The following is a 19,160-nucleotide window of genomic DNA, read 5'->3' as shown; positions in this document are numbered from 1 at the left end:
ATGTTCTACTGCAAAAAGCCAGAGTGGCGGCACCAATCAACTTTGAGAACGCGAGGATTTCTTTATTCCCGGATTACACAGTGCTGGTGCAGAAGCCAAGATCCTCTTTTATGGCGGCAAAGCGGCGACTTAGAGACTTGCAGATACAGTATGCGCTATTGTTCCTGGCATGGCTCAAAATAGTACATTAACAGAAATAATACTTTTTTGAAAGCCCTGGAGACGTCGAGGATTGGCTGGAGGTGATGGAACTTACTAATGTGGAAGAGATTGCAACGATCACAGAGGAGAGGGAGAAATCCTATGCAGACTCCTCGACTGGGCGTAGAGGCCGTAGACTGCGCAGGACCAACGGGCGAGCACGGGTTACCTCGCAACAGATGCAACAGACCAAACAACAGGCGGTGCTGGCCACAGCGACCTTCACGAATGCGCCATGGCCGATCGATAAATCCTCTACGGAAGAGGAGGACTCCCACGGATCGGACTCCGAGGGCAGTGTGGCTCTGTTTCCCTCGGCGACTCCACAGCTAATCACGGAACTGTTTGGGTGATAGACTCACGCAAGTATTGTAACTTTTATATTGTATTCCACGCCGCGGCTGCGATTGGCCCCCCTCAGGCAGCGTAGCTATTTTAGATAAGGCACCACTTATTAGCGCTCTTGTACCGTAGAAGCTCAAACCTGGTAGATGTTTGACGCATAGTATCATGTGCAAGGCACAGGCACAACCCCCCAGATGGCGAATGCGCTATGTATATCTTCTTTTTGTTTCCTTTGCGTTAATTCAATTTGTGTATTCATTGGAGATCCTTGCATGTATGCTGGTTCAATTATTGGGAGTTTTGGTCCGATACAGTTGTTGGGTTGGACCGAGTATTAAGGGAGTTGGGATGGAGTATGGTCTCGAATTGTCCGCCATTGTTGTTCTGAAGATCCGCAGCTATGTCCTGCTATATTCTTACATACTCTGTTTAATGTACAGATGCATACACTAGGGAAGTATAAAATTATAACTTGGAACGTACGAGGTATGGGCACGGTGCATAAGCGGCACAGGAGACACGCCCAATTGCAAAGCTGCAAGGTGCAAATAGTCTACCTGCAAGAGTCACTCATGATAGAAAATGAAGTCGCGAAACTCAAAAAGAAATGGAGGGGGCAAGTGTTCTCCACTTTGTATTCTAATTATGCTAGGGGTGCCACAATTTGGATAAGACATGGGGTGCCTTTGTTGCGCAGGAGCAGAGAATTGACAAACTGGCTAGATATGTACTTGTTAAAGGGACGTTGGATGGCCAATTGGTAGTCCTGGGAAATTTTTACGCCCCTAATTACGAGCAGGACCAATACTGGAATACGCTAAGTGGGGCATTGGCAGGCTGGGAGGCATATCCGTGGATACTGGGGGGGGGGGATTGCAATGTAGTGCTAGATGCATCATTGGATAGATCACACCCACCATTACAGGGCACTAGTGTATTAAAACAAGCTGAAGCACTACCAAGATGGACGGAGGGATGGGATTTACAAGACGTATGGAGAATGCGACATCCCCTCCATAGAGAATACTCATATTATTCTGTGGTGCACGACCTACACACGAGAATCGATAGGCTGCTCTGTTCCAGTAGGTTAGCAATGCAGGTGATTGACTCCACTTATCTCCCCAAGACTTCCTCCGATCATAACCCTCTGGAATCCATCATCACATGGGGTACAATACCCACACCGGTGCCCAAATGGCGCCTCTGGCCACAACGCCTGGAGGATCAAGTAGTCCGTAATACCCTTTCCACCACTATCGAACACTATTTCCTAGATAACAGTAATACAGCAACGAATACATTGATAGAATGGGACGCTTTTAAGGTGGTGGTACGAGGGAAGGCCATTGGCGCGATGGTAGGTGCAAGGCAGGAATTGCATAAATCACTAGTGGAGGTGGAAGAGACATTGGGCAAGCTAGAAAAAGAGGCAGTTACTGATGCGGAGAAAAAAGACCCTCTGCAAGAGGCGCGAATCCGACATGCGGAACTGTTGGAATCCCTGAGGGTCACAGATTATATGGCATTCACGCAAACGTACTCACAGCGAGGCCGACACAGCGGGAGCATTATTGGCTCGCATTATACGAGCTGACCCCCTATCGGTGGTCATACCTCGACTTACCAAAAACAATGGCGACATAGTTACTACTCAAGGGGAGATTAATGCGGCATTCCGCGACTACTATGCCACATTATACGGAGTACCTGATTACCCCACTGAGAACCAAACAGTAGATTTTTTGTCCACCCTAACCTGTCCGATAATTCCAGAACCGGTGCGTAAGGGACTTCTAGGACACATTACACCACAGGAGATCAGGGCAGCAATGAAGGGGCTGCCGCGCAACAAAACACCTGGCCTTGATGGGCTCCCCATTGAGTTCTACGATACCTATGCAGAGGCTCTGGTGCCCCAATTAGTGGCCTTAAAGAAAGAGGTATGGGAGAAGGGCTCTTTGCCGACTACGATGGCCCATGCTCTGGTCATTGCTGCCGAAGCCGGGCAGAGAGCACACAGATATTGCAAATTACCGGCCATTGTTGTTGTTGTCCACAGAATATAAAATATTGAGTAAGGTGCTCGCAAACAGACTGCTCCCACATCTGTCAAAGTTAATACACATAGACCAAACAGTTTTTTTGCCCGCTCGCAGTACTTCCCTTAACATAAGAAAATTACATTATCTGCTGACAGAGGCCCCGAAGCGCTATTCACATGCTGGTTGCCTTTCCCTTGACCTACGGCAGGCCTTTGATTCCATACATTGGGAATACATGTTCCAAGCACTGAAAAGATTTGGCATCCCGGTAGAATATATAACGTGGATACGAATATTATACAGCGCCCCCACGGCACGCACTAGAACGGGAGGACATATATCGAGGAATGTACCATACATAAGGGAACGAGACAGGGCTGCCCGAAGTCCCCCCTCCTTTTTATATTAGCATTGGAACTGTTAGCATTACAGTTGAGACAGGATTTTCTAGATCTGGGGAAATGTATAGGCAACACGACTCATTTATTTTCGGCATACACTGATGATATACTCCTGTACATATCTGACCTTAACACTCCAATGGGCACGTTATTTAAAGCGTTTCATAATTTCGAACGTATATCGGGACTGGCTCTCAAAACTACTAAAACACATGCATTCTTCTTTGTGGAGCGGGAGGGCGCTACAGAGATAGATATTGGGGGCACTAATATCCAGGTCACACAGTCGACGTACAGATACCTAGGCATACAAATATATAGGAAGCACGAAGACATGTTGGAGGGTAATCTGAATAAAGTGATCAGGGCATTGAGGGCTAGCGTCGCTTTCTGGAGTGCATTGCCGCTCTCTATAATGGGCAGAGCAGCTATTGTTAAAATGGTTGCGTTGCCATGACTGCTATATTATTTCACGAATTTGCCATTGATCGTGCCACAACACACCTTCAACTTACTCAATACCCTGGTAACAGACCTCATTTGGGGTAAGGGCAGGCGACGTATTAGCCTCAAGAAACTGCAAGACTGGACCGAGGCGGGGGTCTAGGTGTACCAGATTTTCGTGCTTATTATTACGCCTGTCAATTACAATGGCTGTCATACTGGACGGCGGGCCGTAACCTACAAGAAATAGACTATACTGATGCAGACTTGGAAAATGGGTTACTACATTGCTTTATTACGGCCGGGTAGCAGGATCCCAGCAGACTTTACCCCGTTGCTGCAGGCGGCACTACGGTGCTGGAGAGCGGCACTGCAATACACACACACACACAACGCAAAGATACGCAGGGAATATCCCGTTATTAGGGATTACCCTGGCAAGTGGTAGGCTAACAAAACGTAAATTGACGCCCTGGCTAGACGCAGGTATAAGTACGGTGGCGGATTTGTTCGGGGAAGAGACACTAATTGACCAAGACACATTCATAAATCAGACTGGCGCCCCAGTGCATTTGTACTTAATGCACACGGCATTGCTTAGATTTATTAAAACGCACTGGGCTCCACAGAGGACAAACCCCCCCCCACCCCCCCTCCGCTCCCCCCCGGAGAATGAACTGGTTAAGATGGTATATTATATGGGCAGTGGACGTCATCTGATTAAATGGTTGTACGCCAGAATTAGCACACACACGAGGGTTTCCCTGCAAGCATTAAAGACTCTTGCGGAAGTGGATGTAGGAAAAGAGCTGACGGAGAAAGAATGGTTGATAGTGTTGGAACACCCCAGAAAAATCCCCCACAACGCAAAATTCAGATTTATCCAAACAATGGCGATACATTGCGCATATTTAACCTCGAACAGACTAGATAAGATGTTTCCCCAAACACAGCATTTTTGCCCGAGATGCCTTTTAGAGGGAGCAGGTTTTATACACATGATATGGTTTGATTGATTGATTGGCTTTATTTCGATATATACAATATCTTAAAAGCAATACAACAGATAAAATAGTCACAATATTTACAACTTGTACAACACCTTTACAATGAAAAGGAATAAAAGCAGTGACCTAATTGTGAACCAATAAATACAATTAAAATTAGGATTAAATTGAGAGAGAAAACCTTTTTGCACGAAACAACCAAGACCATTTAAAAAATTTAGACATGCCACAAACCACCAAGGCGGATGTGTCAGACAATAAAATCTGAAGGGCCACAGAGTGCTGACGAGTTCCTAAGAGTCTACACAATGGTTTAAGCTATTGCCTCCTGGGAGCGGAATAGTCTGGGCATTCAAAGAGGATATGTGCTACTGTCTCGACCCGTTGGGAACAAAGGGCACAGTAGGGGGACGACTGGGAGGACGATTTCCACCGGGATACCAGGTCACTAACAGGTAAAGTCCCCACTCTAAACTTAAAATATGGGAATGCCCAAAACTACAGAGGTACAGTACGACACATGACAGAATCTGCTACGAAGCTCACCATTACCAATACATTGGGGAATGCATTTTTGGGCTCCATACGCGCCACTACCCATAAAGTGCAATACCGATTTGTAAACCTTGCATTTTTATTGGCTATTAGGAATATAACCATGAGGTGGAAATCTCGCAAATCCCCGGAAGAACGTGCCTGGCACGCAGAATTATTGCGCTGGGGCGCAGCAGAAGGTGCAGCGCTGCGCAGGGAGGAAATCAGAAGCCTGCATAAGACCCCGATCTACCTCGAATGGGAAATTATGTTAGAAGGGATGTGTACACATGATCTGGATTTGATGGCCTAAGACGGGGATATTTGGTACAATAAAGACTCGGGAAATGTATGTACAATAGAATAAGACTTTGATGTAGTGCAGGGCGGAATGTGCGGATCAGACATTTTTATGGATAAAGCTGCCCACTGAATTTCCCGGTATTGTGTAATGGATGGACGGAGACTGAGACCTTGGGGAGGGGGGTAGTTGGGATGTTTTGAGTTTTTATTGTGCATATTGCCTTATATTATGCTGATGGTACTACATAATATGACAGAATGTGTAATGTGTAAGGTAAAGTTGGAAGTTCATGTACATACCTGTGCAAAATGTGGATCTTGGGATGTACTGCGTCATTATACATGGGCATGTGCCAAAATCCTAGTACAACTGTACTGTATGATTTGTTATTCTAAAAATCAATAAAATATGTTTTTTAAAAAACCACACCTCACCTGCCCCGCTACACTTTGTTAGCGGCGTACGCCACTGTTTCACAGACAACCCTGCCTCCTTCTCACGACTCTGTAGATTGACCACCGTTTACGCTGGACTACAATTTTTGCTCATTTTAAGGGTTACTCTGCAGTCATGCACATTATGATTAACTGCTTTTCTCAGCTGGTCCCCAAGTTTCGTCTCTTAAATTCAGCACTCACTATATTCCTACTTTACACGATCTAGTACTGTCCTCCTACCACTAATTTTTATAAAATTTGAAGTGCATTTTGGTAGCTACTAGTAATTGATTTTTCTTTTTAACTAGCTCTATCTATAAAATAAGTATATTATATGAAGTAAAAAAAACAACTTCAGAATTACATAGTGCAATATAAACAAGGCCCATAAAATGTTTAAGGCGGGACATTGTGTTTTTGAGAGGAAAATCTCTTCTGATGGAGAAGGAGGGGAGAACTGACAAAAAAGGGCGGGAACGAGGCAGGTTAAGGCTTTCATCCAATATAGACATTTAAAAACCCGATGGCAACACTGCTCAAAAACACGTGTGTAACAATACATTCCATCAGAAAAGACCAACCCTTCCCTCTTCGATACCACCTTTATGATTGTTGGCACCCACTTAGCCACACTGGCGCTACGGTAGGTTTCACTCCAGTACCATAGCCCAGGGCTGGAAAGTTCAATGTTTACAGGCAATTCAAGTACAGATGTGAACTTGAATGAGGAGCGAGAGGGCTGATAGCTGGCATCGGCATCATTTCCTTGGTGGAGGACTAAGAGACAAGGGTCGGGTAACAAAATTGGTTAGCAGCAGGGTTTTGGAAATGGACAGAGGGACCATGCCATGTGTAGGGTATCATCAAAGCCATGGTGTGGGACAAGGATCCTAGTGCTTGTCTCGAAAAGAGCCCGTGCACAATGGTGAGGCATTGTAGGAAGCACCAGGCATAGAAAGTGACCTCCAAGACCAAGGGCTCGATTGAGAAAATGTAAAATGTACTGTGTGCTATATGGTTGGGCACAAGCAGTGAGAATTTAAAAATGTTACTGTTCAATAAGGGCAGTAAAAAATAGGAGCTGTCAGAGCAAAGTCGCAGACAATATAGGCTAAACACTATGGACCAGTGCTGTTAATCTGCATGTAACAGGAGGCGGAAATGTATAACAATTACACTAAGAAACAAACAGCTTCTTGTGGAGGCTTGGGCAGAAACAACCAACAGAACGCTACATACATGAAAAGAAGCAAAAAAATCTAAAGAGACAAAAAACAATCAAATTCATGCCTAGTGTGCAGGACTCATAGTACCAAAGCTTCAATAATCGAACGAGTAAAGAGTATGCCAACCCGTGAGGGGAGAAAAGATGAACAGACCTGGGAAGTGTACTGACAGAGGTTAAATACGGACTTCAATGGCACAATGAATACAGGGTTCCTACACAGACTTACCCAGATGTCACATTTTCCAGGGAAGAATCGCTCGGGGATGCGGGCGGCATACAGTAAGGCCCCAGTGATGTAAAGGGTGGCCATGAGAAACAGCCAGCCAACTTGACCCATTGTGGCGGCCTTCAAGAAGCCCTCGGCGATGACAAAGTGCAGTGTAGGGATGATGCCACTCAGGCCCAGACCCACAAAAACCCCTATAAAAAGTACACAAAGAAGAGAAAATGAGACAACTGTGTAGAAGTTAATATACATGACTAATAAAAACAGTTTCTTCCCAATGACTGTGTACCTCTTGAAATGTGCGACACACTGAGCATATGTCCACACCACTTTACTACATATCTACAGCAGCAGTACTACCAGAATGAGTCTCAAAAGGAAACTTCTTAGCCACATTTACAGCTGTTCTAATGTTTGCCTGTTGTCCATATCCAATTAAATTCTAATCATAGGCTGAATATTATTTGCAATGCGCATACGAATGCCAGGGGTCCAGCTTAAAAGTGCAGTAAACAATATAACCTATATTTAGAACAATGAAATAATAAGACTTTGTGGTGCTCGTATAGCGTGAACCCAGCTGGAAAGGCAGTGAAGCATTGTACATGATCAAAGGCAAGCATGCAGTCAAAGGAGGAGAGGCAGCTGGGTATTGGATTCTTACTGCATTGTGATGTAGTGTTCTATTTAAAGAGGTGTCTCTTCAACGTTTTCTTAAATTGGAGTAGTGCTGGGGCAGGCCTTAAGGATACCCGTATGTTGTTCCAGAGGGGGCTTGACTGGGAACCAAAAGCAGCCGTGAAATATTGTACCAGAACCCCCTCCCCCCCGCCCCCCCCCACCCAAACCCACCCCACACCCCCTACCAGGAACCGACAACTATTAGCATGTCACTTTAAAAGAGTTCAAGAGATAAAGTAAGATTCTGGGGCTTTTGTTTTCGTTTTCTACATTTTGAATTCGAGAGATCTACACAAAGTCAGAATGTCACACGTATCTGTCTACACGAGTAATTGCACTAATAATTATTTATGCATCACCTACTAATGCCTTTATTGCTACCCAAAGGACCTCTTGAGTAAACGCAGAATAACAAAATACTAAGGAAAAAACATAGTTTTATGCTTTGCGGTTTGCATGCAGTTCCTTGATCCCAGTTTATAACTAAGCTAAGCTAAGCAATTTTTCAAGGATTGTAAATTGTAACCTACTGGTCACATCAGAATCTCTGTAATGCACGGAGCTATCTAAATAAAATAAATCTGTGATCTGCCTGCTACATGCAACAGGCACAGTAACCCTTTATGCTATTTCATGGAGAGTCAACATGTTGTCAGAAGTGCATAAAGAATTCTCCAGGAAAGTTCACTGGCCACCAAAATTATGCTACTGTACCACAGAGCCTTCTGTGCATAAAACGAGCTCTATAGCAGGTGCCTTAAGCTCATGAATAATTTTAAAATGCAATTTGTTTGGGATCCTAAAGTAAGCCACAACAAAGTTCACATTTGTTCTTGAAAAATTCCAACAGTGTGTTTTTTTTTTTTTTAGGTCTCACCTAGGCAGAGCATGTGCTGTCTCTTCGAGACATGCTGTATCTAGGATAAAAGCTTGAAAAACACCCATCTTTTTCATTGGTTCATCTTGCTGTCCTTTAGAAATGCTAGCTTTTCATTGGTGAATACACTTAGTAGTCCCTCCTTTTGGAATTGTGTATCCTCCCATGAGGACTGGCCATCTAACATGTGTTCTTACTGTTCAGGCTATTTAAACTTAAAGAGAACTCTTATTTTTTGTTGGCCTTTATTTTTGCTGGTTAACTGTTCGGTTTACTTGTGCAATGAAACTTCAGTCGTTCATTTGCTTGCTGTGTGCCTTCCCCGCACCCCTTCCGCAACACAGCTTTGGTCTCTTGTCTCCAGTGCCTCCCCCCGCACCCCTCCCACAACACTATTCACATGCCCCAACCACAATCCCGAGGCCACTGCTGTTTTGCTCTTTGTTTAATTTAAGCAGTCTACCCCGCCCCCTTGCACCACACTGCTTGCCCCCGGAGATTGCGCTTGAATGCTTATGTTTTTTTAAATTAGTCAGATACTTTGAATTCCTATGTTAAATTAGTAGGTTTTATTTATATAACGTGCTGCTTTTATTTATGTGCAAAAACAACAGTTGATGGACAGAATGCAGAACAATGTCATACATTCACACCAGTACAGAGATCTGGGCCTAAATCCATCGTTTTTTTGGGCTCCACACCACCCCAGTTCAGACATGGCCATATGCAAATCAGCCTTGACCCTGTGCCTCATGGGAACAGTCCAGCCCGAACTGCCAAGCCATGTCTTTCCTGGACCGGAATCAAGCATCCTAGGACCGGTTTCTGGCTATTAGCCGTCTTCAGCCAGGATAGCTTGACTCCAGTAGTCTGAGCATACCCATTCCACTCGGGGTGACAAATGCAAAAACAACAGTTGATGGACAGAATGCAGAACAATGTCATACATTCACACCAGTACAGAGATCTGGGCCTAAATCCATCGTTTTTTTGGGCTCCACACCACCCCAGTTCAGACATGGCCATATGCAAATCAGCCTTGACCCTGTGCCTCATGGGAACAGTCCAGCCCGAACTGCCAAGCCATTTCTTTCCTGGACCGGAATCAAGCATCCTAGGACCGGTTTCTGGCTATCAGCCGTCTCCAGCCAGTCAACATTAAAAAAACAAGCAATTGCAATGCAATAGGTCCCACATTACTGAACGTTTGAGCTATTGACGTTGCACATAATATTACAAGCTACACATGTCTCCTAACCCAAGACAATAAAACTTGTTGAAGTGTCTGAGGCACAGACCAGGGGCTTCTTGAAGGTCGTTTCTGTGATGGATATTTCTGCAGCATATAGCCTGTATGCACACCTAACAGACAGAATCATGCATCATGTATGGATTTGGAAGTAATAGATTCTATTTTGGGAAGATTACACACATTTCTGGAGCATCAGTAAAACCCACTTTAATGGGAACATGTAAAAGATCTGGTGAACTTACATCTGTCACCTGCCACCACCCACAAAGATTAAGAATTGTTTTGTAGGACAGGCTGAGACTAATATACTATGTCTAATTCACTATGGACCCTGATATTAATGGATTTGATAAAGATTAAGCCAGGCAGCTTATACAATGTCCAGGTCGCCCCAATGACCATTCAAAGTTAGGTTTACTCCAAGCAAACACTCAAGTCCCCAAAATTATTGCCCAGGTACTAACTGAATTCAATAGCCAAGTCTGTATCAAGGCAGCATGTCTCAAGAGAACTGTGTTACAATTAGGTCCTCTTATCTTTGATGGCACCAAAAGTCAAACTATTTTATCATATGAATACAATGTTCTGCCTTTCTGCTCACGGAAGGCTAAAGTAACCAGCTTTCACAGCTAACACCTTTCTTTTCACTACTTACTCCGTGGCTGAGTATGTTTGAGGAATGACGATCAATTGGAAGCAGTGCAGCACAAGAATCTAATCTGGAACCTTTGTAACTGTGGCCTGAGATCATCCTTCAGAACGGAGAGGCAGGTGCGATCAGAGAAGACTCTCTGGGTGACTATACACCAGAACGATTATCAAAGGTAACTAACTTTCATTAGATAGATACTTCAGATTTCTCACCTACGATTCCTCCCGAAATGGTGGGTCTGAAGGACAGTCAAACAAACAAAATATGGAGCACTGAGCATGTGAAGTGGTCATCCCTTCTCACCTCTGAATCTAAACAATACTTGAGAAAGGTATGAAGGGAAGCCCATATGATTGCATGACTCTCCCTGGGAGAGGAAAACCACTGGCTACTGCTGAGCTGAAATACTTTGCCCTGGTGAAAAGGGCCCAAATTCCTTCTTACTGGGGGTAGTACATCTTTATGCACAGAATTATCCATCGGATGAAGTCCTCTGTTGAACTGCCATACCTAACTGTAAACCCTACAAAGGGCTGGTCGTCAGACCTGTTCTACTTGAGTTGGTCAATGTGAAAACTAACTGGGGTCCAGCCAGTGTAGTCTTTCCTGCACCTTGGTGGGATGAGGTGGAGAGTAGAAAGTAGGACGCATAACGCATTGCCCAAGATGGAAAGAGGTGACAACCCGGGGAAGGATCAACGCTTTAGTTCGGAGAACTAAATCTTCCTCAGACCTTGAGGAAACAGAGGCATTGCGGGTGAGGGGGGATTTTAAACAAAAAAGTAAAGTAGAAAGTTCCACCTTAATCAAAATGAGTCCCTATGCAATGCAAATTGGAGAGTACTGAACTTGGGGCCATGGCATTGTCGTGAGTGGCAAAAAGCTCTACCTGATGTGCTGTGCCACCTTCAGATGGACCCGTCACTCATGGTCAACAAGATGATGCTCACTGAGGCTGTCAACCCTTGTTTTGACAAAGTCAGCCAGATGGTTGGTGACTACCTAGATCCCATGCTAATGCCCCGAAGCATACAGTCTTTATGCTTCTCAACAAAGGCAGCGAGATCCCACTCCATTCTGCTTACTGATGTCCCACATTGTCTGTCAAGATCTGTCAAGATCTGAACAGACTGACCACAAAGGGAAGGAAGGCTTTGAGTACCACCCAAATCAAGCACAGTTAAAGCAGTGTGATGTGCAATACCGGCTCTTGTGGAAATCAAAGGCCTCTGTTTCCCCAGCTCTTCCAGATGAGCACCCCATCCAAGGGTAGATGCATCCATCACCATTGTTGTCATGGCCAGGGATTTGGGGAGGTGCATGTAAGGGAGGGGGATGGCTTGTAGAATGACATACCTTGACACAAATGCTCTGCAACTGACTACCATGGCAGATCTGCTGCAGATTTTCAGTAGATCACAATGGTGTTTGATGGATGTCACCTCTCCTGGAAATACTGACTGTGGAGGTACCACTAAAGAGCCTATATGTGCCGAGGAGGATGTAGAAAGTCAGAAGACCTACCATGAAGAAGACCATCAGTACTGGACTAGCCTAAATTTCCTGGGATTCTCTGAGGAGGATGGAAAGCTCATGCAGATGCTGTGCCCAGTACTGCCTCTATGAACAGAAGGTGTTGAGAGGGTACATTAATAAAAAGCCCAAGTCGAATATCAGCGAGGCTGTGGCCTGTATGTGATGCAACAGCATCTGCAGTGAGCTGGCTTTCAGCAACTAGTTATCCAGGTACGGGAATATGGAGCACCCCAACCTCTTGAGATGAGTTTCAACCAATGCCATTAAATTGGTCAAGACGAGAGGTGCTAAATGGGAGCACCAAGACTGACATCTTTCCTGGGGTCCAGGAAGTGTGAAGAATCGCACCCCATCCGAATTACCAGCTCCAGGACTAACTTGTGTGCCCCTTTCTGCAGCAGAGCTGCAACCTGCTTATGTAGGACACAATGCCTTTCTTTGATGCAAGGAGTCTGTTCACAGTCGCAAGGAGCCCAACAACCTGTAACTTCTGAGCTTCAGGTGAAGATACAGAACAGGAGGAGTACTCTCTGATGCCAGTCAAGGGTCTAGGACCTGAACGGCCACTCCTGGGGATCAGGCCTCACTCCACCAGAGACCAACAGCAGGGATCAGGCAGGTCCAGTTGGTGCTGAGTAGTGACAGGAGAGGCCTCTGAAAACGTGTTTGTTCCCTGTACCTCAAACAGGAAACCAGCCAAATGCTCCTAAGTCACATCTAGGGATCCTGAGTTCCAGGTAAGAAGGTCCAATCTTCATTCTTCAGACACCAGGACAGTCCTCCTAAATCTTCCACCAGTCTGGAAATGTTCTAAAGAGAGGTTATCGCTTATTAAGTGTAAAAGGGTAAGTCAGTGTTAGTCTATGGGCGAGAGAGCCTTACAACAGTGAACCAACTACGTTTTACATATCCTGTCAGTGAAAAACTCCTAAACACACATCCCACTTTTTAGATACCATGCATCCTGCCATATGAGTGGTTAGGACCTACCCTACGAGTGACTTATAAGTACTAAAAAGGAAAGTTATTGCCTGGCAAAAGCATTACTTTGCCAAGTTAAAACAGCAGTTTACAATTACACCATGGGCTGCAGTACATGTAAAGGAATTTATAAGGCGCAAATCACCGAGCGGTTTCTAAGCGCTTGCTTAGGGAACCCGTCCTGGTATTCCCCTGTGAGATAACCCCAGCAGGGTATCCGCAAGGTGAAAGCCAGGCATCCCGCCGCGAGGGGCCGTTGTGGAGATTAAGCAAGCTATTGGCCAGAGTCGCAGAGTGTGAACCCGTGAATTGAGTAGGCACCGGAGCGAGAATTATCGAGTCCATGGACATTTTTAGGACTCAAGACCCCGCCGAGCCGGGAATTGAACCCTGGTCCCGGGCTGACCTCTGCTTCCAGGTCTGCCTCCTCTAACCAGTGAGCCACACTTCTCCACAGTAGCAATTCTGAAACATGTTTTACAGTGCTACTATAATTGGTGGTACAATGAGTGCTGCTGAACACTAGAAGCATTTAATTTACATGCCCTGGGTCCATATAGTATTATTAACTAGGGACTTAAGTAAATCAAATGTTCCAATTGTGTGTATTCCAATTTTTCCTTGTTTAAGGGAGAGAGAGCACAAGCACTTTACCACTGGTTAGTGGGAGAAAAGTGCACAGAGTCCTAATGCTAACAAAAAACAGTTCAGTAAAAATGGAAGAGTCAAGGCAAAAGGTCTAGGGGAATACCACAGCAAGGATGTCAGGTCTACCAGTCTGCGATCCCTTAAGTCAAACGGACACGCTCAATAATGCAACTTAGACACCTGTGTTGTAGAAGTCCAGCTTGATAATGCAAAAAAATCCTGACCTATCCAGGCTGTTAAAAAATATGAGAAAACTTTTGTCAGCCCCATAAACCCAAAAACACAGAATGCATAAATTGCAAAGAGGTGAGGACCCATGGACGGGCTTCACATTCAATCCCAAGACGAGCATATGTTCTATTGTAAACCAGACAGCGTAACACTTCCAAAAATGTTGCATTTTGATTGACTCCTAACTTGCCGATATCTACCCACGAGATGTATAGCTGGACCCTGAGCCAAGCACTATTACAGTTTCATCCCACATATCACTATGCCTTCTACCCATAACAGCTGCCTCTGAACATTACAGAGTTCTGATAAAGAACTAGAATTGTTGGGCTTGAATAAATGAAGCAGAAAGCTGAAGTAGTCCAAATGGCGTCTGATGTAACAGTAAGACCACAGAGACGTCCTAACATTCCGCAGCATTCTATTCTCTAAAGCTACAGAACATATTAACCTTTCCCCATAAAACACAACAAGAATGTTGACATAGTTCACAAAATGTGTCTGCACTGGAAGACAAGATGCTGGAGAAGGCAGCTTTAGAAACATTCTAAAATTAGCTCTTTAAAAATATACTATGCCACAACCTCTTAAAAACTCTATGCCTGCCCTCACATTTTACCCGGCTAGTTTCATATTTGCATTAACACCTCAAGGTTCATTTACTTTAGCATGCTGCATAGTAAAGAATGTAAACTGAACATCTTCTATTCACTAATATGGCATGCATTTTGTTATGCATCTAAAATGTTAGCATTCCAGTTGTTCTTTGGTGTGGTTAAGCCACAGGAGACTACTTGAAAATTAAAGAAGAGGCTGCTGCTAAAGAATATGTTTCACTCAGCATGCCTGACATGGATGAGGAATATGTTTAAGAATGTATAGAAAATGTGTAATCATTTACCGTTCCAGAGTACTACCAGTTATTTCTATGATCAAATGAAGCCCATCATTTTGTTAATTTACTGCAGTCACCTCTGTTGGAAAAGATTTATATTTTACAGCTTCTAACATGGCCTTCAGGTGTGCCACACTTTTCTTATGAATACAGAATGTACTCTTTTTGTTTACTTGAACTCCGTAGTAAGGCTGCTCTTTAATACAGAGGAATCAACTGACTGCTCCTTTGAGAATTCATAGAAAAGGAGGCCTCATTTTAGTATCTGGAGCGCTCAATCATTTCCAAGATAAAAATATCTGAGATCACCTTTTTCTTTCAAACATGGTTCATCATACCCCAGTAGTGAGTCAGCATTTTTCACGGATTGAAATCACCTTAGAACATAAAACAATTCTCCAAATTTGTAGATTGCCACCAACAAATAAATGATTTTGTGACAAAGATTTGTTAGCATCTTTTCTTTAAGCCCCTTTCCGTAAGCATCAAAACCAGGCGTTCTCTAAAGTATATGTCAACGATACAAAAATATCACCTTGAAAAACACAGCCTTTTAACAAACAATTATGTGAATTAAATCCCAATAATTCACCAACAGAGCCCCGAGGCTGCCCGTTTTGGATGGCCGTCAAGTTCTACCTTTAACCCGCCCACACACTTGATCCCTTCCAATGTACTGACTTTTGAAGAGGCAGGGAACAATGACATTGCTGCCATTATGGATAAAGATCACAAATCCTTTTGTAACTTCTCAACGAAAGAACAAACAGCCTTGCGTGATCTAATGTCTGACAAGGACATAACTATAAAACCGGCTGACAAGGGAGGGGCTATTGTTATCCTTGACACAGAAGTATATCGATTTGAGTGTCTCAGACAACTGAGTGACAGAGTACCATACCGCCCATCGAAAGAGGATCCAACGGAAAAAAATCAAAAGGGAGATTGCCGTGATGGTGGAAGAGGCTAGCAGTGAGGGTTGGATCACACAACAAGAGGCAATGTTTTTACAGACACCACACCCAGTGATGCCCTACTTCTATATATTGCCCAAAGTGCATAAAAATATAAGACCACCTCCTGGACGTCCCATCATCTCAGGAATTGGATCTCTCCTAGAACCACTGTCCACATTTGTGGATCACTTTTTAAGACCAATTGTAAAGGAGATGCAAACTTTCCTTTAGGACACGAAGGATGTCCTAAGGTTGCTCCCTGAAGTTGAATATGATATCAGCACTGACACAGTCTCATTTGATGTGGAGTCACTATATGCATCTATTCCCCAGGATGCCACTCTGGATGCCATAGTATTTCTACTCTCTGAAAGAAATGTAGACTCCTTTACATTTTATTATGTCATGTGCTCAAATAGCAATGAAACAAAACTTCTTTAAGTTTGAGAACACCATATATCTCCAGACTGCAGGTACCAGTATGGGAAGCGTTTTTGCTCCCAGCCTGGCTAACCTGTACGTCCATTGATTTGAACAGGAGCACGTCCTGTCCACATCTAATCCCTTCAGAGACTCCATCCGTCTCTGGAGGCGATATATAGAGGACATCTTTGTGGTGTGGAGAGGCGAAATGTCAGATCAATATTTTTCTGACTTGGTTTAATGGCCACAACAACTTTTTGAAGTTCACAATGGAAGCCAGCAAAGAGAAACTGGCGTTCTTAGATCTTTTGATTGAAGCAACACCCACTGATTTAGAGACTGAACTTTTCACTAAACCTATGGCAAGAAATTCATTGCTTAGGCATGACAGCTTTCATCCTCAATCATTGAAAGACAATTTGCCTTATGGGCAGTTTTTGAGGCTGCGGAGAAATTGTTCTACAACTACTAGTTTTAAAAAACATTCTGAAATTCTGGCATCTAATTTACAGGCAAGGCAGTATCCAACTAGTTTGATAAAGCGCTCGGTTAAACGGGCCACAATCACAGAGAAGCATTGTTAGAACTGCCTAAACAGAAGGAGGAGATATCCAGGCTAACCTTTGTGAATACGTTTAGCACTGCCTCTAATGCTATCAAGAAAAGCGTACGGAAACATTGGAAGATCCTGAATATTGGTGCGGAAACAATTCCTGAACCACTGTTTGCCTTCAAACGAAGTACTAATTTACGTGATCAGCTGGTACATACCAGACCGAGAGAGAGAGCTTGGAAACATGTATGGATACCTTATGGCAACGATCGCCAGTTGAAGGCAATTTTCCTTGCGGAGGATGCTCACTCTGCCCTCAGACTGCAAAGTCTAAGACAGTCGACATAGGGACCAATAAACCTTGGGTACAAAAAAAGTTCACTAATTGTAACAGTGAAAAAGTAGTTTACTTGATAACATGTCCTTGCAAACTGAATTATGTGGGCATGACCACACGAAAAGTCAAGCAAAGAATAATGGAACACAGAAGCACTATACGGCGTAAAAGACAAGCCACCAAATTAACAAGTCATTTTTTGTCTATGAATCATCGTCCAACAGATTTCACTTGGACGGTACTTGATAAACCATACATCCCAGAACATATAGCAGCTATTTCAAAATTCCTGCTGTTGAAGGAACAGAAATAGGTTTTTAAACTCAAAAGTGACAAGATTGGGCTGAAGGATGCAATACCATGGTCACTTTTGAAGAGTAATCAGTTCAAGAATGTTCTTTATGACCTGCATACAATACAGTGATCCAACCTTTATCATGGGAAAGTTCCTAAGCATATAGCATTATGTGAGTGCCTCATACACTATATGAGGTTCCATTACCCAAAGGGAGCCCCTGTCAAACACCTAGGGAGGGGAACATTGACAATGCAACCATTACCCTTTGGATTATAGTGGTCTCAATATCAATACAACTGCACTCTTAATTAGATTTTGGAACTAATGATAAAGCGGTCTCGTCCTACTATTTGATTCTTAATCCATTCCCTAATGGGTTATCAATCAGTCATGCAAGGGTAGACACAAATAAGAAACAATCTGACATACGTCAGACGGTAATATCAAGAAGATCAGGGTACATGCGACACACATATATCAATCAATCATTCAATCAATCAATCATTGACACTTATAAAGCGCGCTACATACCCGTAGGGTCTCAAGGCGCTCATTGACCGAATTTTTATCACCCTGAGGAGAGCGGTTAATGATTAATAACATAGGCAACTTCATGTTGCGCTTTCCATTTCAGCAGCCAAACCATCGATTAGACATGCTCTCCAGACTGAGTGTAATTTTTGTTATCCGGGTAGACATATCTCTCGATAAGATCCTATCTTGAATAACATTAGATTCCGAAAATAAACATCATTAATAGTGAAGATTGTCATGCCCTTTTCTATCCGATGAAATAGGAAAAACAATCTTATCCTGTTTCTGACTACGTTTCCCAGCATACCTGCCGACGCATAATGATGACGCCATACAATGACATTGAATGGGCTATTTGAACATGGCCGCCACTGACGCTCTGCACCTTCCCGACTGCTCGGTTGCCGGTAACGAGGTACCGACGGTCAGGTAAGCAGGGTTATGAGTAGTTTGGTGCTAAGCTTGAAAGAACTAACAAGCCTTTCGTGCTCCTGTTGTTCGATCCCACCGCCACGAACATACGCAGGGGCCAGCCCTTTAATGTCAATTTGAATTTTAAACTTAACACTGATGCGGGTGTATAGTGGTAATAGAACTGCTGTGGGACGCACGTGTTGTGAGGAGAGCGTCGCGGTTGTGATTATCATTCCGACCATTGGACAGCTGTCTGACTACACGCAGTGATTAATAAGTAGCCTATTTTGCCAGTTCACACAGTGATTAATAAGTAGCCAATTTTGCCAGTTCATCGTTGAACGACGACCGTTATAGATTTGATACACGGGAGAGCCAAGGTTCCTTACTTTTATTCATACCATTTGGAAGAGGAACCCTGGCTGGATAGCCTGACTACTAGTTGGGTGCATAGCTTGAGTAAATTTAACGAGCCTTAGGTGCTCTGTTTGGTTAGTCCCACCGCGACCAACATCCGCAAGGGTGCTGAGCGGTATCACAAACTGCTGTAGGATACACATGTTGTGAGGAGACACATGTGAGCCAGGGTTCTTTACTCTTTTTCACACTAACTGGAAGAGTAACCCGGGCTAGATAGTCGGACTACTAGTAGAAGGATTAACAACACACAACCTACAGAGAACACACTGGGGCATTCAAGATGTATGACAGCAGTTCTTA

The 19,160-nt window shown here is 43.9% G+C and overlaps 1 protein-coding gene across 1 annotated transcript in view; it reads right to left on the bottom strand.

The window, feature by feature from the left end:
* LOC147668213 (adiponectin receptor protein 2-like) overlaps positions 1–19,160 on the bottom strand; it is a 245,207-nt gene that overhangs the window by 39,021 nt on the left and 187,026 nt on the right. The window contains exon 6 of the mRNA XM_086948695.1: positions 7,173–7,366. Within this exon, the coding sequence (XP_086804821.1) occupies positions 7,173–7,366 (194 nt within the window). The remainder of the gene's footprint in view (positions 1–7,172; positions 7,367–19,160) is intronic.

The sequence above is a fragment of the Lissotriton vulgaris genome, unplaced genomic scaffold (genome assembly GCF_964263255.1).
Source record: "Lissotriton vulgaris unplaced genomic scaffold, aLisVul1.2 SCAFFOLD_214, whole genome shotgun sequence".
In the NCBI taxonomy this organism is placed as follows: domain Eukaryota; kingdom Metazoa; phylum Chordata; class Amphibia; order Caudata; family Salamandridae; genus Lissotriton; species Lissotriton vulgaris.
The sequence above is the reverse complement of the archived record's forward strand: the minus strand, read 5'-3'. Positions and strand labels throughout refer to the sequence as shown.